At 37.6% G+C, this 24,701-nt stretch overlaps 1 protein-coding gene across 3 annotated transcripts in view; it reads right to left on the bottom strand.

The window, feature by feature from the left end:
• EXOC6B (exocyst complex component 6B) overlaps positions 1–24,701 on the bottom strand; it is a 588,554-nt gene that overhangs the window by 489,626 nt on the left and 74,227 nt on the right. For all 3 annotated transcript variants that reach the window (XM_058550958.1, XM_058550957.1, XM_058550956.1), the window contains exons 2-5: positions 7,980–8,145; positions 2,310–2,357; positions 578–668; positions 421–466 (exon numbers count right to left, since the gene is read on the bottom strand). In XM_058550958.1, coding sequence (XP_058406941.1) covers positions 421–466; positions 578–668; positions 2,310–2,357; positions 7,980–8,145 — 351 coding nt within the window. The remainder of the gene's footprint in view (positions 1–420; positions 467–577; positions 669–2,309; positions 2,358–7,979; positions 8,146–24,701) is intronic.

The raw sequence follows: 24,701 nt of genomic DNA, 5'->3' as shown, positions 1-24,701 counted from the left end.
GTAGTGTTTTTTATTAAACATAATATATGACATAATACATCAGCGTTCCACTAATATATGTAAATAAGTCTAAGATGAATCAATAGATATACAAAAGGCTAGAGAAGATGTTATCTGGACTTAATTTTTTGAAAGGTTATGCTAAAGACAGACCTTAAAAATAGTCTAACATAAATTTTATTTATTTTTTTTTCCCCCAAAGCCCCAGCAGATAGCTGTATGTCATAGCTTCACATCCTTCTAGTTGCTGTATGTGGGACATGGCCTCAGCATGGCCAGAGAAGCGGCGCGTCGGTGCGCGCCTGGGATCAGAACCTGGGCTGCCAGCAGCGGAGAGCGCGCACTTAACCGCTAAGCCACAGGGCCAGCCCATAACATAAATTTTAGATAATAAAAAGTATTCAATGAAAAAAATCTTACCTTTTAGTTTTCATCTGGTCCCTCAGTTTGCTATACATCTCCAGGACTTGAAAGAGAAGGGAAAAAAGAGCACACAAGCATTATTTAGAGAAAGTGAAAGACTAATTACAGCTAAAGAAATTGCATCAAGAATCCTGCTCCTTTTCCAGTTGCTCACCTGGAAGACACAGCATTAATTTATCAACAGTGGCAGAAATATTTCTCTGTTGTAGTCGACACTGCTTCAGCTCTTCCATTGCTATTACCAGCTTGGCAAGAGGGAAAAAAATTGAATTATGCCAATAGCTGTAAATAAAAAGCTTTCAGTCACATTTTTCCACCCTGTGTTCTATTCATCAGAAAATCCCAGACAGTTTCATAGTAAGACCTGCCAAGTAGACTAAGGAACTGCCTTTCTCAACCAGTAAAACATTCCTGCATGGTTTCCCACTTTCTCCCCAAAATATATACTATACTAGGAAAGCCTAGGTAAAATGAAATCCAAAAAGTCAGGGGCTATCCAGGAGAAAGGAAAAAATACGCAGATTTTCTCCAAACCCTATTCAGACTCTTCATGATTTATGGTTTTATCAATCTTCTGAGAAGATCCTTATTTCTTTCATCAGTGCTAGACTCAGCTAGAGGAAAACTGTCCTTTCTATACAGCTTCAAATGAGTCTTGAAAATAATCAACTAAATTTCTATTTCAACAAATAAACCACACACTTAGAAGTTGCGGCTTTTCCAAGAGTTTCAGGTTAGTAAAGAGTAACTTACTTTTCTTCCCATTGCTGTTTTAAAGGCTTCCATCTGAAGTCATACCACAATATAACTAGAAGAAACTGCACTCTCTGCATAATTTAAAATATGTGAGACAAACTTTTAAAAAGCAGTAATCTACATAGCCTCTTGTAGTATTCATCCCATACCGATACCCAAAAAATGTTATCTGCTTAGATACCATGGAAAAAAGAACAAAAGAGAATGGCCCTGATTAAGTCACTGACAAAATAATCAAAAGCTAATCTTGAAGATTATTAAAATTAAACATTAAATAAGTATTAGGCGGTAAGGAAGGTATATGATACAGAGAACAGTAGTGGACTACAAGTCAGAAAACCTGAGTTTTGGTCCCAGCCTTGCCAATTACTATGTGAACTTGAGCAAATCATCTGTTTCAGTTTCCACATCAATAAAATAGTGATAATACCTGTCCTGACTTTGTCATAGATCTGCCATAAGGATCAAGCAAGAAAATGGATGTAAAGCAATCTTGTAAACTGTGATGATTTAAATGGTGAATATATCAATTAATAGAAGCAATGATTCCTTTTTTTAACAAATATTTATGGAGCACCCACATTGTGCCAGTCACTCTTTAGGCAGGTTGAGGGAATAAGGAAGGCAATGAATAAAACAAATAAAAATTCCTGACCTCATGGAGCTTAACTTCTAATGAAAGAAACAGACAAAAAACAAACATATAAGTAAAAATCTATAATATCAGAGCATGATAGGTGCAACGGAGAAAAACAAAGCAGAAAAGGTAAAAAGAATACAGGGGGTGAGAATGAGGCTGCGATTTCAAATAAGGTGGTTAGAAAGGCCTCATTAAGGAAGTAACATTTCATCAAAAGTCGGAAGTAGGTAAATATTGGATAAAGAGCATTTTAGGCAGAGGAACAGCAAAGGCCGTATTACGACTACTCAAATGATGTAAAAACACAGCTAAGGAAGGGTACATCCTCTCTCATTAAGCTTTCTAGTAGCTATATTCATTTAATTCAGAAGCAACAATAATGTCCAAGTTCCTCCAACATACTGCTTATGGTCTTAAAAGCCGCTAAATCAAGAACACAATCAATAAAAGAGAACAGAAAAGGTTTTTTCAAAAGGTAAACTGGCCTTACTTCCTTTCCCTCATGTTGTAGTTTTCTATTAGTATCCGTCACTTGATTCTGTGGAGAGAAGACAATTTAAACTTATAAAAAACAAACATTTAGACAACAGTTGGATAAGATCAAAATTTAAAATGAAAAGACTAAGGATAGGTATTCAGATAGTTTCAGTATTCCACTACATTTTAGTTTAGTGGCATTCTCTTGCGTTTAAATTATATCAGCTTCTCTACTGAACATTTGCATGACCTTTTGAACAATGAAAAGAAAAATTAACTACAAGATATCTTCAGTTTGGAATATTCCAAACTAAGATACTATAACAACTAAAGATCGCACTTTAATTTTGGAAAGAAAAGAGAAAAAAATGAAAGAAAAAATAATACACAAAGAACCTTACCATCTCTACTACGTGTAGAAAGAACAAATTTTATCATAGATATTCCTTACTTCACCAATGTATTACTGGAAAACTTGAGTATAAATTAAACTTTTTAACTCAAGTCAAATCTTCCCTATTTATTATCCTACTTTAAGAAAATGTTTTATCTTAACTCTTTTTGGATCATTAATTCTTAACAGTTCCTAACACTTCCATATTCCCATTTTTCTAAATTAGTTTCTCCATCAGACAGTCAAAACTACGTGAACAAGCCTTAAAATTATCTAGAGTACATAATTTAAAGGAACTGGCATCACTTTTTTTGGTATCCACTCTTGAAGACTCAATTGACATAAAAAAAATTTAAGGACATAGCATAGTAATTTCCTCACCATCTCAGACATTATTAAACATGAGCAATAGTAACTTCTAAAACTTTCTTTAATAGAGGCTTTCTACCCTTCCACCAATAAGTGCCACTCCTTACATTTTTAAAGCATTCCCTTAACTCAGCATTTCCTATTATGTCCCTTAGAACACCAAGAAATGTTAGTTAATAGATACTCTGCACATGCACACAGAGGTGCACAGTGCACAAACACACACACACATACACACACAATATGTAAGGGAAACACCACTTAGGTTAGTTTATTCATGACTTCTTAAAACCTTTAGTATTCTACATGCACTGTGAATGTTCAAGAAGGGGATATCATACAAAGTGTTTTCGAAATGTATTTAATTGGAATTATTTAACTACTCAACTCTGTCACCGTAGCAAAAATGCAGCCATAAACATAACGTAAATGAATGGGCATTGCTGTGTTCCAATAAAACTTTACCAAAAAAATGAGGCAACCTGGATTTGACCTGCAGGACATAGTTTGCTGATCCTTAATCTAGAATAAGTGAGATGGTAAGGCTATAAGATCACACTACGAGAATTACATTCAGACACCATGTTTTAGGAAGACCACTGATAAACTGAAGCACGATTAGATTAGATGTGAATATATTTGGAGAGGGACTCAAAGCTACACCACATGAAAAACAGATAAAGGAATTTTTAGCCCACAGAGAGGGAAAATATTCATTTGGAGACACTATACACTATACCTGGACACTTACACTGTACCTGAACGAGAGCTGTCCTTCAAATGTCTGAAGGGCTATCAGAAGAATGGTGCTGCCCTAAAAATAGTGCTTATCGCTGAAACCAGTAAATGAATGTTACTAGAAAATAGGATTAATATCAGCTCAATATAAGAAAAAGCTTCCAAGCAATGTGAATAAAAATGGGGAAGGTTGCCTTGAGCGGCAGTGTTAACCCCTTCATGGCAGTTATTCAAGAATAGATTCTTTGTATCCAAAACTGGAGATCTCATAAAATTCAACTTTTCATAAATACTATTAAATTCAGCATCATTGTCTCTACTAGAATACCTTGTTTACCTTATAAAGACACCATTTCTGAAACTTTTTCTTTTACTTCAAACTCATTGTACATTTTATATTGCAACCAAGCACACAGGTATAGAGAATACATACACACACACACATAAAACTGAAACAAAATTTTCAAGAAGCAGTGTTTACCCTTACACGTCTTACACTTTATTTTCTATTCTATTCTATTTATTTCAATTTTTGTTAAAAACACTAATCATGGCCCACTAAATTGATTTCATGCAAACCACAGTTCTAAAACATAGCCATAGGAGCCTAACCAATGCTTCTGATAAGAAAGATAATTACTATTTTAACATAACAATAAGAAACTACACTGCCTGTCTAGGATGCTACTGCTCTTGATTCAGAGAATATAAATATAAAGATAGATAGATATAAATATACATACTATGAATCAAAAGAAATAGTGAGCATCCTAAAGAGTGTAGTTTCTCTTCACTGTTATGTTAAAATAGTATTGACAGTAGTTAATACTTAACCTTTTCCATTTTCTAAACTCTTTTCAAGAGTTCAAGAATCTCTATTTCATAGATTCTTAACCCAGGTTGAATGGATCCTCCTAGGGCAGAGCATCCCAGGTGTGCTGCTAGATTTTAATCCCCTCAGCTCTCAGGGTAAGCAAGTAGAGCCACAAGCAGCCAAAAACCCTGAACTAGTAGCCTCCAGTTCATGCTTTCGCTCAGGGGCATCCTGAGTAATTTGAAGGAATTTGCCACTTGAAGCAATGTGAAGGAAGGAAGAGGAAGAAAAGATGATTACCAACCAGCAAGTGATATCAGAAATTGGCAAGCATTATGGGCAATATTCAACGCTACCTGCCAAGGAGGTGCTCCAAGACATGACTACATGATGAGCATCCTGCTGCCCATCTTGGACAAAGGGCCCAGAGAGCAAAGGGAGAAGTCTGGAATACAGGTGTCCGAGGAGCACAGAAAAGAACAGCCCAAAGTGAAGATAGGAAGCTGGGCTGGCTGAGTGAAGACAAACAGTACACACAGCTCCTGGCAGAAGCCCATATCTTTGTTTTCACACATTTCGGATACTTTTGTCCATTTAAGGCTGCTCAGGCCCCAAAAATTCAGCATAATATTTTTTATTTCAAATAGGATCAAATTGTTCATACTTTTTAATCTGCTTTATAGATTAAGCAAACATTTCTAATACTATCCCATGCCAGATATGCTTCAACAATATATTGTAGTTTATTATTCTTTTAAGTGGATGTACCATGATTTATTTCCTTAATTCTCTACTAAATGAGTTTTAGGGACATTTTAAAGTTTTACCTATTAAAAAAAAAATCATATGAGGGCGGGCCCGGTGCCGTAGTGGTTAAGTTTGCACATTCTGCTTCTGGTGGCCCAGGGTTCACGGGTTCGGATCCCAGGTGCAGACATACGCACCGCTCATCAAGCCACACTGTGGCAGGCATCCTACATAAAGTAGAGGAAGACGGGCACGGATGTTAGCCCAGGCCAATCTTCCTCAGCAAAAAGGAGGAGGATTAGCAACAGGTGTTAGCTCAGGGCTAATCTTCCTCAGAAAAAAAAAAAAAATCATATGAACATCCTTGTCCATGCACCTATAGCCTTAGAATAAATCTTAAAACTATGTGGAGTTTTAAGTACTGATAAACAAAATTGCTCTCCTCAAAGGTTGTAACAATCTACACTCCATCCAGGCATTCCCCCGTTAACTGGTATCATCTCCAACCTTAAATATCTTTTTTTTCATCTTCGTGATTTTATTAGGTGGCACTTTATTGTTTAAAATTGCATTCACTTGGGGCCGGCCCCATGGTGTAGAGGTTAAGTGCACGCGCTCCGCTGCTGGTGGCCTGGGTTCGGATCCCGGGAGTGCACCGATGCACCGCTTGTCAGGCCATACTGTGGCGGCGTCCCACATAAAGTGGAGGAAGATGGGCACGGATGTTAGCTCAGGGCCAGTCTTCCTCAGGAAAAAGAGGATTGGCATGGATGTTAGCTCAGGGCTGATCTTCCTCACAAAAAAAAAAAAATTGCATTCACTTAATTATTTCTAAATGGTAGAGTACTCTTCTATTTCTTCTTATGTAAACTGTATATTAATATTTCTCAGTTTTCTATTAGAGTGTTCACATTTTCCTATTAATTTGTAAAGATTTTTTTCTATCAATCATTTGTCATATGTATTTATAAATATTTCTTATTTATTATTTACCTGTTTCTAACTTGTATGTAGAAAAGCTTCTTTCATTTTAACGTCATCGTATCTATCAATTTTTTTCTTTCTGGCTTAGGAATTGTGTCTAGAAATGTATTCCTCACTCCCCAAATCACATAAATATTCAACTGTTTTCTACCAGTTTCTTTATGGTTTAACTTTTTACATTTAACTCTAGTCCATTTGAAATTAATTTCGGTATGTTGAATGAAAAAGGGATCTAACTTAATTTCAATTAAAATTATAGAACATTAACACCAAATCAGGAGAGTTGTTATTTTTAGAGAGGAGGGTGAAGGAAGCAACTGAGAAGGGTACAAAAGAAAGATTTAATTGTGCTGGCAATATTATGTTTCTTAAGATGGTTGGATAGTTGTTGTACAGGTCCATAAACTCTTATTTGAAACCTTGGGACCCAGTGTGTTTTGGACTTCAGAATTTTGGAGATTTTATAAAGATAATATGGTACATATTGTATATTACATAACATCCCCCAATGGGCACTAAAACAGCATTCCATAATCAAACACATTAATATTTCTACAGCAAAATACAAAAATTTACATTAAATAAAATATATTAAGAAGTTTGATAGCTTCATGTCCATTGAGGTCAGGTTTTGCAATCAAATTAGCTTTTAAATCACTGTAGCTTTAAAATGTAATTTAACATCTAATAGCCCACTTCACCCCTCAATAAAATTGTCTCTTTGCTTTTCTTACCAATGTATTATTTTATATGAATTTTATACTTATTGGCAAGTTACCCCATGCCCCAGGAAAATCCTTTGGGGATTTTAATTCAAATTCCAATAATAAGACAAAAAAGAAAGGAAAGGAAAGAAAAAGGAAAGGAAAGTGTGAGGAAAGGAAAGGGTAAGGAAAGAAAAGGAGAGGGAAAGGAAAAGGAAAGAGAAAAGAAAAGGAAAGAAAGAAATTAGAAGCATAAGGACTGGAAAGAAGGAAATAAAGCTGCTATTACCTACAGATTGTACAAGTGTTTACATAGAAAACGCAAAAAAAAATCTACACACAAATTATTAGAAATACTAGAAGAGTTTAGTGAAGCAGTCAGATTTAAGATCAATAAGCAAAGTAAGTTATCCAAGATAAGTGAATTTGCTGTGCCAGGGACCAGACTAACATGGCCGGCCTCTTTCCTGAACTTGAATCTGTCATATCAAGAAAGAATCTTCATGCTTTGGTAAAAGACACTCCACAACTATCACTGATTTTTTTCCCTTTGTCTTAGGTTGCCATGCTGGCTAAGACTTCTGCAGCTTGCCCTGCAATTCTGTCATCCTACAGTGATGGCTTTTATCTAGCAAGGAAGTAGATGGATGACATGAAGAGTCAACTGAGTTTCTGTTTGAAAGAAACTGTTACTGATTCTGTTACTGGTTCTCATCCACATGTAGTTATTCCAAATAAATTTTAACTTAAAAGAGATTTCTTCTTAGTTAAAGCCATAATCCCAAATATCTATGTTTCAGTACAAATTCCTTTCTTACTATATGAAAATCTTTACTACAAATATGTAACCTGCAACATATTCCCTACTCCTTTAACGCTAATCAAAACCCCAGCACAGGACAGAGAAACAAGTCTCTCTTAGCGTCTCCTTACTTTAAGTTTCTGGGCTTCTCCTCTCACTTTCAGCAGTTCAGTTATAGAGTCCACAAAGCCCTGGTAATGAAAGTTGCACATTTTCTCAATTTCTCGGTCATGATTGCGGATGCGAGTTTCAAGCTTCTCCATGAATCGTCCATGTTCCTCACCATCATAGACAGACCTTTAAAAAAATGGCAGGAAGATTACACCAGATTTACTTCTTAAGAAACAGAATTACAAAACCTGAAGCAAATTTATTTGGAAATTAGATATTTAAGGTACATAAACCACGGAGTAATCCAATTGTATTAACATTGCCCCAACAATAGATGAGTATTTAAGAAAACCCAAAATTTTGCTTCCTTATTCATTCAAAAATATTTAAGTGTTTGACAGTATTCATCTTAGAAGTCTCACCATAAAATGAAAGGACTGAATTACAACTCCTTTGTACCTTTCTTTCTCAATTAAACTAATACAGAAAAACTCAATTTTGGATAAACCCAACTAACCAATTACTCCATGACTATACCCAAGAAGCTGACACTGCCAGAGAAAAATCTCAAAGCTGTGCTGGCTAGACAGGTTAGCTATATAACCACAAACATAACATTGGGCACTCAATAAATACTGCTAGATAACACCACTAAAGCTATCCTCCTCACCAGCATCACCACCACCAAAAAATCACTTTATATTCTCCAAAATAACTATGTGTGAGAACCGTACTTTCTCCTCTCCTCAGATGTCCACCCCTCACTCTCAGCTGCTGACCTGACTACATACTTCACAGAAAAAAACAAAGAAATATTTCCCCTTCTCCTGCTAAAATCAACCAACCTACTTACATCTGTAACTCCTACTCTGTGCACCCTCCTGTAACAATGGAAAAAGTGTTTCAAGCTCTTTTCTATAATCAATCCTTCTTGTTGTCTCAAGAACTTTACTGCCGAAAGTATTCCCTTTTATCCCTTCCCTGAATCATATATTCCTCCCATTCTACTAAATCATTCTCATAGGTATATAAACACAACTTCAAAAAACCTGTCCTTACCTACACATTTCCCTCCAGCTACCTACCATCTTATTTCTCTGCCTCGCTTCCCAGCAAAACTCCTTTCCATTTCCTCAGCTCGCAATAGTTTGCATTCATCTTGCTCCACCTAAGAATAGCATTTGCTATGGTTTAATATACCCTCAATATACCACACTAATGTGGTTTTTATCCTTTCACTGACATGCCTTCTCAATCTCCTTTCTGGGATCTCCTCCTCTATTCTTTTTTCTAAATATTCCTAAAACCTCTTCTCGTCTCTACCAATGCTCTCTCACCAAGCAATGCCATCTAATCCCATGGCTTTAAAATACCATCTATATAGTGATGACTTCCTAACCTATACCTACAATTCAAAGCACTTTCCTGAGCACTAGACTCAAATATCCAGCTACTGTTTAACAATTTCAATTGGATTTTTAAAAGCCATCTCAAATTTAACACCAAAAAAAACAATTATCTATCACCAAACTATCTTCACTTCCAAATCTGTTTCTCCCCACCATTCACACACCCCATCACAGCTAACGGCACTATCCAAAAACCCAAATCCAAGAATCATTCCTAATCCACCTCTTTCCGTCATACAACCCATCCAAACCATTAGTAAGTCCTGACAACTCAACCTCCAAAACATACCTTAAAATTGACTGCATCCCACCATTTCCACTAAAACCCTAGTCCAAATCTGTATCATCGCCACAGTGGACCAATAAAATAGCCTCCTAAAAGTCTCCATTCTGCACTCCCCATCTCCTCCACTCCCCGCCCCAACACAGACATTCTCCATACAGCAGTTAAAGCAATCTTTATAAAGCAATAATTCAGATGTTATCCTCCTGCTTAAATTTCTCCAATGGTTTCTCTTTACAAAAGGAATAAATATCTTAAATCCTTACCATGGCCTATAAGAACCTCCTTAATCTAGCCAGTGATTACCTCTCTATCTCTCTAGTTCCTAACCCTAGCCTCCGTCCATCCTCTATGCTCCAGATACAGTGCCTTTTTTTTTTTTAGCTTCTTCCTGCCTCAAGAATTTTGCTTTTGCTGTTCTTATGCTAGTAATGCTCATCCCCTATATCTTCAAACAACTTTCTCCTTCTCATCATCCATGGTTCATCGTCCATCTCTTCTCCCAACCCATCCCAATTGTAACGTAAGCTCCAGGGCAAGAACTTTGCCATATTCACTACTGCACCTCTAGAATAGTCCCAGACAGGTAGCAGGCAGTGAGAAAACATTCATTGACAAAATGAATGACCAACACTATCTCTAAGACCTCTTTGATCTCTGACATTTGTTCAACAAATATACATTTGCTCATTACCAACATTCTCTGTTTCTATAATCATTTGTGGGTACCAGATCACTACCCTGATCCTGTAGATAAGAAAGCACACTCTCCTCAGAAGTTACGTTCCACTGCCCAAAACTCAGCAATAACCATAGACAATACATATACAAGTTTGGCTTCCAATAAAAATTCTGAACACTTACTTCAGAAAAACCAGAGCAGGAGAGGGAAGTCAAGACGGCGGCATAAGCAGACTCTGAACTCATCTCCTCCGGCGAACACAGCCAATTTACAACTACTCGTAGAAAATTACCCCTGAGACAGAACTGAAAACTGGATAAGAGGAACTCCTGTAACAACGGACAATCCTAATTGAGGTGGAAGAGGCAGAGACTCCCTTCTAGAGAGAAAAAACGCCGCCTTCACAAGCCGCAGCGCCTCACGGCTGCCCGGGAGCAGCGCACAGGTACGCAGCCCTCCCTGGAGGAGCGGGGCCCTGAGCCGGGGAGCGCCCCCGCTGTGGGCATTTTGTGGACCCAGCACAATCGAGACCAGCGGCATAATATCTGACTTTGCCTGCTACTAAAACATTGGGGAGTACCCCCAGAAAACCCGGTTCACAAAGAAACTAAAACAGGCTCTTAAAGGGCTCGCACGCAAACTCACCCGTTTCAGAAAGCAGCCTAAAATCACCAGAAAGAAAGGTGCAAAGTGCTGTGGTAAAAAGAGACTCACCTAATAGGCCCTGAGTGCATCTCGGTGAGGGGTGAGACCTCTCCAGGGACTGGGACATTGGCGGCGGCCATTGTTGTGGCCTGGTGTGGGCGTGCTGACACAGATGCCATTGGAGTTCTCCCTGGGGCTGGCTAGCCCAGGTCTGCCCCACCCGCTAGAGCACTGATTTAATCCAGCTCATCCAGGGCAGGCAGCCCACCCTAGAGACTGGCCCCAGCCAACAACAAGCCCTCAGGCCACTTGTGGGCCTGCATAGATTGGTGACTGGATTCTCTGCAGCCTGGCAACTGAGCCGACTTTAGAGGGGCAGGGCGTACACAAGGAGCCGGTGGAGAGTGTGGGGCGGTGGTGGAGTGTGTGGGACTCCCGCCGTGGAGACACTGGGTCCGCTTCAGGAGGTAGGGGCGTGCACACGGGGCAGGACTGTGTTGACTGTGTGTGTGGACCTGTGCGCAGTGGGGCTTGTCAGCTGCAGAGGACTTGTGCTTCTCAAAGACCCACATAGGGGGTTTGCCCCACCTTCCAAAGCCTGAAACAATTGGGTGCTCCTGTGCCTGAGGCCAGCCCCACCCAGCTGCAATACTCAGAGAACTGACAAGAGACCTAAAGGCTGGAGGCTTATAGCAATTGTAAGCCCCTGAGCCTAACAACCTGCCATGCTGGGGGCCTACTCACTTAAAAGAAATTCTGCAACACAAACGTGTATTAGAACTTGCAGCCAACAGTGCTGGGGCTCCCCACACCTGATAAAGAGATTGAAGGGCCCACAACAACTACAAGCAGCTGAGCATTACAACAGCTGGCCAGAAGCATAACTCGGCCTCCCTGGGCGCCTACAGGGAGAGCAAACAGGCCACAACAGAAGGACACACGTAGCCCACATAGGGGTCACCCCTGAACATTGAGAACTGAGGGAAGCACACTGCAGGCCTCCTAAGCCATCACTTACATAAGGTCACCTATCCAAGAGCAGGAGACGTAGCTGACCTACCTAATATGTAGACACAAGCACAGGGAAAGAGGCAAAATGAGGAGGCAAAAGAATACATTCCAAGTAAGGGAACAGGACAAAACCCCAGAAAAGGAACTAAGTGAAACAGAAATGAGCAACCTACCTGACAGAGTTCAAACTAAGAGTGTTAAGGATGCTCACTGATCTGGGGAGAAGAATAGATGAACTCAGTGAGAATGTCAACAAAGAAATGGAAGATATAAAAAAGAACCAATCAGAAATGAAGAATACAATACTGGAAATGAAAAATTCATTAGAGGGACTCAATAGCAGAGTAGAGGATACAGAAGAACGGATCTGTGAGCTGGACGAAAGACTAGAAGAAATTACCCAAAGTGAACAGGTACAAGAGAAAAGAATTAAAAAGAGTGAGGACAGTCTAAGGGATCTCTGGGACAACATCAAGCGTACTAACATCTGTGTTATAGGTGTCCCGGAAGGAGAAGAGCAAGACAAGGGGGCAGAGAATCTATTTCAAGAAATAATAGATGAAAACTTCCCCAACCTAAGGAAGGAAACAGACATCCAACTACAGGAAGCACAGAGAGCCCCAAACAAGATAAACCCAAATAGGCCCACACCAAGACACATCATAATCAAAATGTCCAGAATTAAAGATAAAGAGAGAATCCTAAAAGCCGCAAGAGAAGGTCAAGTTACATACAAAGGAAACCCATAAGGCTATCAGCTGACTTCTCAGCAGAAACCTTACAGGCTAGAAGAGAGTGGCATGATATATTTCAAGTGCTAAAAGGAAAAAACTTACAGCCAAGAATACTCTACCCAGCAAGGTTACCATTCAAAACGCAAGGAGAGATCAAAAATTTCCCAGACGAGCAAAAATTAAAGGAGTTTGTCACCAAGAAACCAGTGCTACAAGAAATGTTAAAGGGACTGATTTAAGGGGAAAAGAGAAGACCACAAATAGGAAAAATTATCTAGTTCCATGATAAGAACGTAATGGATACAAATGCACAAAAAACAGGTTAGATATGATATCAAAAACATAAAAGGAGGGAGGAGGGGAGTTAAAGAGTACAGCTTCCAGACAGAGGTCAAACTAAAGTGACCATCAATTCTGTATAGAAGAAGAAAGGAACAGAGAAGGACTACTAAAACACTGAGAAAAAAAAAAAACAAGTTAAAAAATGGCAGTAAGTACATACTTATCAGTAGCTACTTTAAACGTCAATGGACTAAATGCTCCAATTAAAAGGCATAGGGTGGCTGATTGGATAAAAAACAAGACCCATATATATGCTGCATACAAGAGACACACTTCAGACCTAAAGACACTCACAAACTGAAAGTGAAGGGATGGAAAAGGATACTCCACGCAAATGGCAATGAAAAGAAAGCTGGGGTAGCAGTACTCATATCAGACAAAATAGACTTTAAAACAAAAACTGTAAAAAGAGACAAAGAAGGGCATTACATACTGATCAAGGGAACAATCCAACAAGAGGATATGACACTTGTAAACATCGACGCACCGAATGTAGGTGCACCTAAATATATAAAGCAATTATTAACAGACATAAAAACAGAAATAGACAATAACACAATAATAGTAGGGGACTTTAACACTCCACTTACACTAACAGATAGATCATCCAAACAGAAGATCAATAAGGAAACATTGGCCTTAAACGACACACTAGAACAGATGGACCTAGTAGATATATACAGAACATTCCATCCAAAAACCAAAGAATACACGTTCTTTTCAAATGCACATGGAACATTCTCCAGGATTGATCACATATTAGGCCACAAAACAAGTCTCCATAAATTTAAGAAGATTGCAATAATACCAAGCATCCTTTCTGACCACAACGGTATGAAACTAGAAATCAACTATAGGAAGAAAATCAGAAAGGCCACAAATACGTGGAGATTAAACAAAATGCTACTGAACAACGACTGGGTCAACGAAGAAATCAAAGAAGAAATCAAAAAATACCTGGAGACAAATGAAAATGAAAATACGACATGCCAGAATTTATGGGATACAGCAAAAGCGGTTCTAAGAGGGAAGTTTATAGCAATACAGGCCTATCTCAACAAACAAGAAAAGTCTCAAATAAACAATCTAACAATGCACCTAAAGGAACTGGAAAAAGAAGAACAAACAAAGCCCAAAATCAGTAGAAGACGGGAAATAATAAAAATCAGAGCAGAAATAAATGAAATAGAGACCAAAAAAACAATAGAAAAAATTAATAAAACCAAGAGCTGGTTCTTTGAAAAGATCAACAAAATTGACAAACCTTTAGCTAGACTCACCAAGAAAAAAAGAGAGAAGGCACAAATAAGTAAAATCAGAAACGAAAGAGGAGAAATTACAACAGACACCTCAGAAATACAAAAGATTATAAGAGAATACTATGAAAAGCTATATGCCAACCAATTCGACAATCTGGAAGAAATGGATAAATTCTTAGAATCATACAACCTTCCAAAACTGAATCAAGAAGAAGTAGAGAATTTGAATAGATCAATCACCAGTAAGGAGATCGAAACAGTAATCACAAACCTCCCCAAAAATAAAAGTCCAGGACCAGACGGTTTTCCTGGTGAATTCTACCAAACATTCAAAGAAGACTTAATACCTATCCTTCTCAAACTCTTCCAAAAAATTGGGGGGGGGGGGGGGGAAGCTCCCTAACTCATTCTACAAAGCCGACATTACCCTGATACCAAAACCAGACAAGGACAACACAAAAAAAGAAAATTACAGGCCAATATCACTGATGAACATCAATGCAAAAATCCTCAACAAAATACTAGCAAATCGCATACAACAATACGTTAAAAAGATTACACACTATGATCAAGTGGGATTTATTCCAGGTATGCAAGGATGGTTTAACATTCGCAAATCAATCAACATAATACACCACATTAATAAAATGAAGAATAAAAATCACATGATCATCTCAATAGATGCAGAGAAAGCATTTGACAAGATACAGCATCCATTTATGATAAAAACTCTGAATAAAATGGGGATAGAAGGAAAGTACCTCAACATAAGAAAGGCCATATATGAGAAACCCACAGCTAATATCATCCTCAATGGTGAAAAACTGAAGGCTATCCCTCTAAGAACAGGAACCAGACAAGGATGCCCACTGTCACCACTCCTATTTCACATAGTACTGGAAGTCCTAGCCAGAGCAATCAGGCAAGAGAAAGAAATAAAAGGGATCCACATTGGAAAGGAAGAAGTGAAACTGTCACTATTTGCAGATGACATGATTTTATATATAGAAAACCCTAAAGAATCCACCAGAAAACTTTTAGAAGTAATAAACAAATATGGTAAAGTTGCAGGATACAAAATCAACATACAAAAATCAGTTGCCTTTCTATATACTAACAACGAAGTAGCAGAAAGAGAAATTACGAATACCATCCCATTCACAATTGCAACAAAAAGAATAAAATACCTAGGAATAAACTTAACCAAAGAGGTGAAAGAGCTGTACACCAAAAACTATAAAACATTGCTGACAGAAATTGAAGAAGACACAAAGAAATGGAAAGATATTCCGTGCTCTTGGATTGGAAGAATTAACATAGTTAAGATGTCCATACTTCCTAAAGCAATCTATAGATTCAATGCAATCCCTATCAAAGTTCCAACAACATTTTTCACAGAAATAGAACAAAGAATCCTAAAATTTATATGGAACAACAAAAGACCCCGAATAGCTAACGGAATCCTGAGAAAAAAGAACAAAGCTGGAGGTATCACACTCCCTGATTTCAAAATATACTACAAAGCTATAGTAATCAAAACAGCATGGTACTGGCACAAAAACAGACAGATCAATGGAATAGAATCGAAAGCCCAGAAATAAACCCACACATCTATGGATAGCTAATCCTTGACAAAGGAGCCAAGAACATACAATGGGGAAAAGAAAGTCTCTTCAACAAATGGTGTTGGGAAAACTGGATAGCCACACGCAAAAAAATGAAAGTAGACCCTTCCCTTACACCATACACAAAAATTAACTCCAAATGGATTAAAGACTTGAATGTAAGACCTGAAACTATGAAACTTCTAGAAGAAAACATAGGAGTACGCTCTTCGACGTCAGTCTTAGCAACATATTTTCAAGCACCATGTCTGACCAGGCAAGAGAAACAATAGAAAAAATAAACAAATGGGACTACATCAAGCTAAAAAGCTAAAGAAGCTAAAAAGCTTCTGCACAGCAAAGGAAACCATCGACAAAACAAAAAGACAACCTAACAATTGGGAGAAGATATTTGCAAACCACACATCTGATAAGGGCTTAATCTCCAAAATATATAAAGAACTCATGCATCTCAACAACAAAAAAACTAACAACTCGATTAAAAAATGAGCAAAAGACCTGAACAGACATTTCTCCAAAGAAGACATACAGATGGCCTACAGACACATGAAAAGATGTTCAAAATCATTAACTATCAGGGAAATGCAAATCAAAACTACAATGAGATATCACCTCATGCCCATCAGAATGGCTATAATTAACAAGACAGGAAACAACATGTGTTGGAGAGGATGTGGAGAGAAGGGAACTCTCATACATTGCTGGTGGGAGTGCAAACTGGTGCAGACACTATGGAAAACAGTACGGAGATTCCTCAAAAAAGCAAGGATAGAACTACCATATGATCCAGCTATTCCACTGTTGGGTATTTATCCAAAGAACTTGAAAACACCAATGCGTAAAGATACATGCACCCCTGTGTTCATTGCAGCGTTATTCACAACAGCCAAGACTTGGAAGCAACCTAAGTGCCCATCAAGGGACGAATGGATAAAGAAGATGTGGTATATATACACAGTGGAATACTCCTCAGCCATAAGAAATGATGAAATCCAGCCATTTGTGACAACATGGATGGACATTGAGGGTATTATGCAAAGTGAAATAAGTCAGAGGGAGAAGGTCAAATACCGTATGATTTCCTTCATTAACTAGTAGATAATAACAACAATAAACAAACACATAGAGACAGAGATTAGATTGGTGATTACCAGAGGGGAAGGGGGGAGGGAGGAGGGTGAAAGGGATAATTCGGTACATGTGTGTGGTGATGGGCTGTAATTAGTATTTGGGTGGTGAACATGATGTAATCGATGCAGAAAAAGAAGTATAATGATGTACACCTGAAATTTATACAATGTTATAAACCAATGTTACTGCAATAAACAAAAAATTTAAAAAAGAAAAAAAAAAAGAAAAACCAGAGCAATCCAGATTCAGTCTCCTTACTTTGAAATAAAGGGAAGAGATCTTCAAATAAATTATATACAAACTCTGCTTTGAGAATTAAGACACACTTGCCTAAAGGAGCTATTTGGAATACACAAGACAGAATCTAGCATTGACATTTCAACTAACCTTAAATAAGCATAATTTTTCCCATTCCAAGGGACAAGAAAATAAAGGTTTTCACGTGCAGACACCAATATTCTTTGCCATTTGAAGAAGAGGAATATCACTGAAAATTCATCAACCTAAATGGCATAAGTGGGTATTAGACAACCTCTTGGTTTCAAATTCAGTTGTATCTTGACCCAGTAACACTTCTAACTTAAGCAGCAAGTCTACTTTCTTCTGCTATTAAAAACTTTTCATGTTTTCCCTCCAAAGATCTACATTAATATCACAAAAGACAACCTCAAGAAGAAGAAAATCCCAAAGTTAAGAAATTCATAATTTATATTAATAATGCCTCCCTAGCTCCCTGAAGTTCCTATAAAAAAATGTAAATCAAAGAAAGGAAAGGTGGATTTTAGCTACCTGATTGTGTGGCCTTGGTTTTAGCAATGTAATTAACTAGCTACCAGTCTTTGGCCAACTCAGTTAATCTCTCTGACTCTCACCTTTCTCATTTAGAAAATAGGAAGCAATCAATCACAAATTCTCTGAAGTATCAGCCTAGCTCTAAATTTCTACAGTTCACTTCCACTTTTAAGTTCAGTCAACAATAATGTAAAGACCATACATTTTCAGAATAGTGTAAACAGGTAATTCAAAACAAGTTAACGAAATTTCTACATGCTTATCATTAGCCCCCTGCCTGTTTCTCCTATCTTAGGGCTTTTATGATTCTAATATTCTTTTTAATTATAATAATGTTGAATAACATGAAAGGTTTACAGTAGATCCCCTGAGTATCTTTTGAGAATTTAAAAAGTTAAAATAAAATGTAAAACCCACATATTTTAAAACAGGTACTTTGGACCATATTTAATAAACCTGTGTTCCATGGGTATGCATCAGGAAAGCCACAATTTCCAGATTTTATGTGGATTTTGTGTGTACAGGCAAAAGCACATATATGTAATTTTAGGGAAACTGATCCATAGTTTCCATCTGGTTATTAAAGAGGTTAAAAACCACTGATTTAGGGCGGGGCCTAAGTGGCACAGTGGTTAAGTTTGGCACGCTCTGCTTCAGCGGCCTGGTGTTCACAGTTTTGGATCCCAGGCGTCGACCTACACCACTCATCAAGCCATGCTGTAGCGGCATCCCACACACAAAATATAGAGGATGGTGGGCATAGACATTAGCTCCGGGCCGCTCTTCCTCAAGCAAAAAGAAGATTGGCAACAGGTGTTAGCTCAAGGCCAATCTTCCTCACCAAAAAAAACCCACTGATTTAAAGGTTTTGTTTCAAATTGCCCACCATAGCAAAAGGCAATTATAGATAACTACCTAACAGTTCAACCTCTATTAGCATTTCAAGTGTGTCTCAGCCTTTCTCAATGCTAACCAACATATCTATCAAATATAAAATGCTAAAAACAAAAATAAAAAAGTCCTAAATTCTGGAAAGGTCATAGATCTACTGAAGTTAACTTAATATTGGTAGTCAACATTGTACTCGAACAAAGAGTAGCTTTTTTCCCCCTCTCTGACTTAACTAGACTTAAGTGAGACAAACTAGAGAAAGACTGCCATCTAGTGATGGTCCATTCCTAACATTCCTTGAAACTTAAACTTGATGTGGCCAAGTAAGAGGGACTGCTTAAAAATATAAAAATATATTCTATAATACCTGCTGGCCACAGACTTATAACTAGCTATTAACTTATATTTTATATAAAATACTCTGTTTAAATGTCCACTTCTAATAGAAAGCAAGATCTTGAGAACAAAGTCACATGCTTTTGACACAAGTGTGCCACAGGTGTGCCACAGTTACATAAGACTATCTATGAAATAAACTGCACCACTGGTTTAATTATTTATAATCCAAAGAATATTCTAGTACCTAGTAAAAGGTAAACAAGAAGAAATGCTAGGAAATTAACAACTCTTTATAGCCTAATTTTGACTCAACTACATAAATGCTGCCTTGTGGAGTCTAATTACGAAAAAAACCACAAGTTTTTGCAAACAGTAAAATGTTTTATCCTAGTGTCTATATCTGGCGCATATTTCTAAACATCTCAACTAGATTTCATGTGCATACTATGAGAGAGATTTTAATTTATAAAATGACACTTTATTCCCCTGTACTAAACCATTACAGGATTATATCACTCGCTAGAGCCTACATCAACTCAAATCTGCTTGTCAAAAGAGAAAAATAAATAATGTTATGAGCACATATTATCTCATTTAAATCCTATGCATCTTATAAATTAGACATTATTCCCATTTTATTAATGAGGAACCTGAAACCCAGGAAGATGAAGTAACTTGCCAAATTCACAAAGCCAGAAAGTGTCCTCTGTAGCACATCAGTCTGTCTCCTTTTAGAGCAAGGAAAGCAAGAAAGTCACATGGACTCCTAAAATGTTAGAGTTGAAAGAGGTCTTGGAGATGGAATACACAGCTCTCATTGTACAATGGAAGAAACTGAGGCCAAGAGTGGTCAAATGCCTTAATCATAATTACATTGCTTGTTACTGATACATCTGGGCCTGACTCTCAAAGAAAACACAATTAGGAAAAGCTAATGCATTATGAAACCTGACACAAAGCTAAGTGGTTTAAAAAAAGAGAGCCAGAGAGACGCACGCACACACACACTTCTACTTCAAGATGATTCATTTGCCTATTAGTTGTATCTATATAACAGCTATTCCATTCTTCTTCCTATTGGAAGAGTCCCAATTTGTTCTGGTATTTCACCTTCCCATCCTACCACGAGGGGTAAATACTAATTAACCTGAAAACCAATCATGGCAATTCCATTCCCCTTATCAGTAACCAGTTAACAGGTGACACAACTCTCACCGATGAGAAGTAAAGGGAAGTCTGGCAGTGAGGATGGAAGAAAAGGTCTTCTTTCCTGAAGGATGCAGGAAAAAGAAACTGCTTTTCCTGCTTTGGACATTGTCCTGTACGATGCTTGGGGATGTAGTAACCATCCCAAGATGAAAGGAGATATTACCAATAATCTGAGGATGGCAAAGGGAAAAGACAAAAAACACCTAGGTCCTTGATGATGAACCAACCCCGAAACAACTCTATTTCCAGACTTCATGTTGAGTTAATAAATTTCCTATTTTAAGGGAAATTTCCTATTTCCACTTTCCCTCGATATTCTGCTACTTGCAAGGGAAAGTATCCTACATGCACAACACTGTTCAGTCTTCAAAGGGAGCAGGCAAGTCAAAGAAACAACAAACAGCAAGTCAAAGTCTACACAATGCTAAGGAATCCTGTTCCCAGGACCTAGACTGCTCTTCCCCCTTTTCTTCCAAATTAGTGAAGAGTTAACTCCCAGTCACTCTTCAAATCTCACCTGGCACCTTACTTTTTCTGGGAAACCTGCTCTAATCACATAGACTCTGCTATGTGCTCCTTCCTTGTGATTCACACCATCACAGAATTTATTAAACTATATTCTGATTGTCCACTCACATCTCAATTTGCCCATACTAGAACATTAATCTCCCTGTGGGTAGAGACCGTATCTTGCCCAATTATCTCCAGCTCCTAGCACAGAGCCTGGCATGGAGGAGATCCTCCACGTATGCTGAAGATAGAGAGAGAGAAGGAAGAGTAGGAGACTAAGATGTGGGTTTCTAATTGTCTCAAAGATGGTTGCAAAAACAGTATCACATCAAACAAAGTTTATCTGTTGAGAAGTTTTCAGAACAAAGGAGAACTTCAAGACACAAAGGACGGAACACTTGGCTTTCTGTTTTTGATTAATCTAAGAAAAATTCCAGAGTTAATGCTGGTCTTTTCTTTTTCATATATGTTTTTTAACTTCTGTCATGATTTTAGTCCTGAAACATTTTCTTCTCACTAAACTCCATAAAAGCATCATCAGTATTTTTGTTTATTCCAAAAGTTAAAAATAAAGTGGAAAAACAGATTTGAGCATGATGTTGAAAGAGAAACTGCAGGAGGTCAAGAGGAGTTTAAAGTCCCTTCCTCTCCTTCCTTCAGTTTGTCTATCAATTTAATTCAGACCTTACTATGGTAATTTGGACACTCTGCGTGCATAAAGGTGAAAGTAGATCACTGTATATCATCAATGATGGGGAAGCATATGCTAGTGACTGAAGTCTAAGCTGAAGACTATACCCAAATGTTTTTGTACTGCCACCGGAGATCAAATACATTCAAATCCTTTTTCCACCCTTGCAGATTCCAACATATCCAACTGGCTTCACCAAGATAGCGCATGCAACCAAAAGAATGTTGTGATGGAGAACTCCCTCAAGGCAGGAAGGGAACTCCACACCTCCATGATGGCTATTTTCAGAGGGATAAAAACAGGGTAGAGAAGTTTCAACCGGCACCTAGCCAAAGAGCCTACTAAAAACCTGGTATTGGTTAAACAGCAGTGGAAAGTGGACTTGTCACAAAACACCAGTCAAATCAACAACAGAGTATTAGGAAATAAACTAATGAAAGCAAGGAAACTCTAAATTAAGGTTATAGAGACTGCCATAACTACTATTACAATAACGTCATACTGTTAGAACAATTAATCACAACAAGTAACTGAAGACACACAGGCACTACAGGATACATTAGTGGCTTCATTTTGGCCTCTGTATCAATTTGTGTTAAGTGCAAAAATATTTCTTCCATTACAGCTTTCAGTGGTAGTTACGAACCTGGCAGCTAAAAGTTGGATTTCAAAGTTGCTACCAAATAAAAGAAATAATCCATCTGTAGCCTGGTGATACCCATTGAATCTAACTTGGAAAACTGCTGAAAGCAGAGTAGTAATAGAGTTGGTATATACAGGGTTAGAATTAACATTGAGATTAACTCCAGTTTCATTGCATGGAATTCAAAGTGTCAAGTTAAACACTTAAACACGCAAAGTTGGAGCTAAACGAAACTACTGATTCACTTAATATCTACCAACATCATGATGAGCCTGAATCTAGGGTATGTTGGTAAAACTCCAAGATCTTTTACAAAAGATATTATTTACTTAAATAATTACTCTGAAGAGCTATGTAAATAATTTAAAAGACCATATATTAATTGAAGAAATGCTTCAGAGTCTCCACACTTAAAATTATCATTATGGTTCCAATGACAGAGATCATAAAGATATTAATACGGAAAACAAACCAATGGGTGCAGGTATTAGAAACACTTAATGAACAGTCCTGGTCTCCCTATGCATATAGATTTAATGTGGGCTTAAGAAAAGCAGACCAATCAAGGTTCCCAGAATCACTAAATCAAACTATAATAAACATAAGTGACGTCATTTGTAGCTGTGTGTGTTGTGTATAATATATATGTATACATTATATATATACATATATGTATACGTGTATTATATACTGTGTATGCTATATGTGTATATAGGTGTGTGATATACACACATATGCACAAAACACACACACACAGTTTTCTGATTTTCTGAGAAAGAACCAGATTTGCCAACATCACATACAATTCCTGGTCAAACTTCATCCACAAGTGGTTGTTTACTGACACCTCATGGCCAAAAGTGACCACAATTTAAAGTTCTTTAAGTTTATAAGCAACGAAGACCCTGAAAGAGGGATGGATAAAAGGTATCAAAGCAGTTTCCATCCTAAAAAATGATGGAAAACAAAACAGGCAAAATACGATGATGTTCCATGAAACAATATGCAAGACTGGATATACCATGAGAAACCTTTCTACTACTAAACTCCAAAAACTGCTAGATTAAGTTTCTAAATCTTTTTCAGTGTATGGCTAAACAAAAAAGAAAATAAGGAAAATCTCCAGAGGCTAAAACAAAACTGGAACAGGAATCTAGATTCTACCAGTCCCCTAAAACCTAATGCTTGTATTTTATAGCCATATAGAAAACAAGAGACAAAGCCTAGGGCCCACAAAAGGTAGGGACTCCAATCAGAGGCCTTCAAACGAACAAAGCCAAAATACCCAAGGGCTACACCCTTAGTGAAAGATAAGATAGAAAAACTCTTCCCCATAAAGGGAGACTACTAGGAAATTTACCTGTCTGGTACTTGGCTTTGGGTAGGGGAGGAGAGGAAGCTCCTGTGATAATCTGAGGCCATAAACTGGCCTTCTCACAGAAGGGAGGCCCATATTAATACTATTAATACTACCTGTGTGATCTGAGATATCTCAAATTGAGAATTTATTTTAAAAGTAGTCCAAGTCTGGTTGTTAGTGCCCCCAGAAAACTGACTGAAGGAAAGGCAAATCTTCTCTAGAGGCATGCATCTTAACCCATACTTCCAAAAATTCTCACAAATAACATTCCTTTGAGCTGGAGCTCAAGTATCAAAAACCATAAAACACACTAGAAAACAAAGCATATAAACAAGAATCAAAATAAACACACAGAATCAGACTTGCAAAGGCTTAAAAATAAATAAATGTAAATTAAAAATAAATGTGTAATATGTTTAAAGAAATATGAGGGAATTACCAAAAAAATCAAAAATAAATAGACACTGGAAAAGATATATAAAAGTTTTATAATAAAACTACAATAATTTATACTCAAAATTTAATAAATGGGACGGGACAATATTTAACTGGGAGGTATATATAAAACTTATATAAGATACAGCAGAGAGAGACAAAAGATGCAAAATGTCTTAGTCCGTTGCAGCTGCTATAACAAATTACCAAAGACTGGGTGGCTTATAAACAACAGAGATTTATTTGTCACAGTTCTGGAGGCTGGAAGTTTGAGATCAGGGTGCTAGCATGATCAGGTGAGGGCCTTCTTCTTGTAACCAACTTGTTATCCTCACATGGCAGAAGGGGCAAGCAAGTTCTCTGGGTCCTCTTTATAAGGGCACTAACCTCATTCATGAGGGCTCCGCCTTCATGACATAATCACCTCCCAAATGACCCACCTCCTAATACCATCACATTGGGGGTTAGGATTTCAACATATGAATTTTGAGGGGACACAAACACTCGACCTATAGCAGAAAACATTAAAGAAAGGTTAAGAACACCAAGAACAGGACAGGTTTCACGGGAGCTCTAGTAAGAAACAATAAGCAGGTACTATTCAAAGAAATAGCTGAGAATTTCCCAGAATTGATAAAAGATATAAGGAAGTCGTTATCCTCAAAATAAAAAGACAGACCTTTAAACTTTACCAAAAGTAGTCCCCCAACAGAGAAAGGGCACTACTCTCTGTTCAGTTATACCTATTAAC

Source organism: Diceros bicornis, chromosome 12, assembly GCF_020826845.1.
Source record: "Diceros bicornis minor isolate mBicDic1 chromosome 12, mDicBic1.mat.cur, whole genome shotgun sequence".
Lineage (NCBI taxonomy): Eukaryota > Metazoa > Chordata > Mammalia > Perissodactyla > Rhinocerotidae > Diceros > Diceros bicornis.
This window is presented reverse-complemented; position numbering and strand designations above follow the sequence as displayed.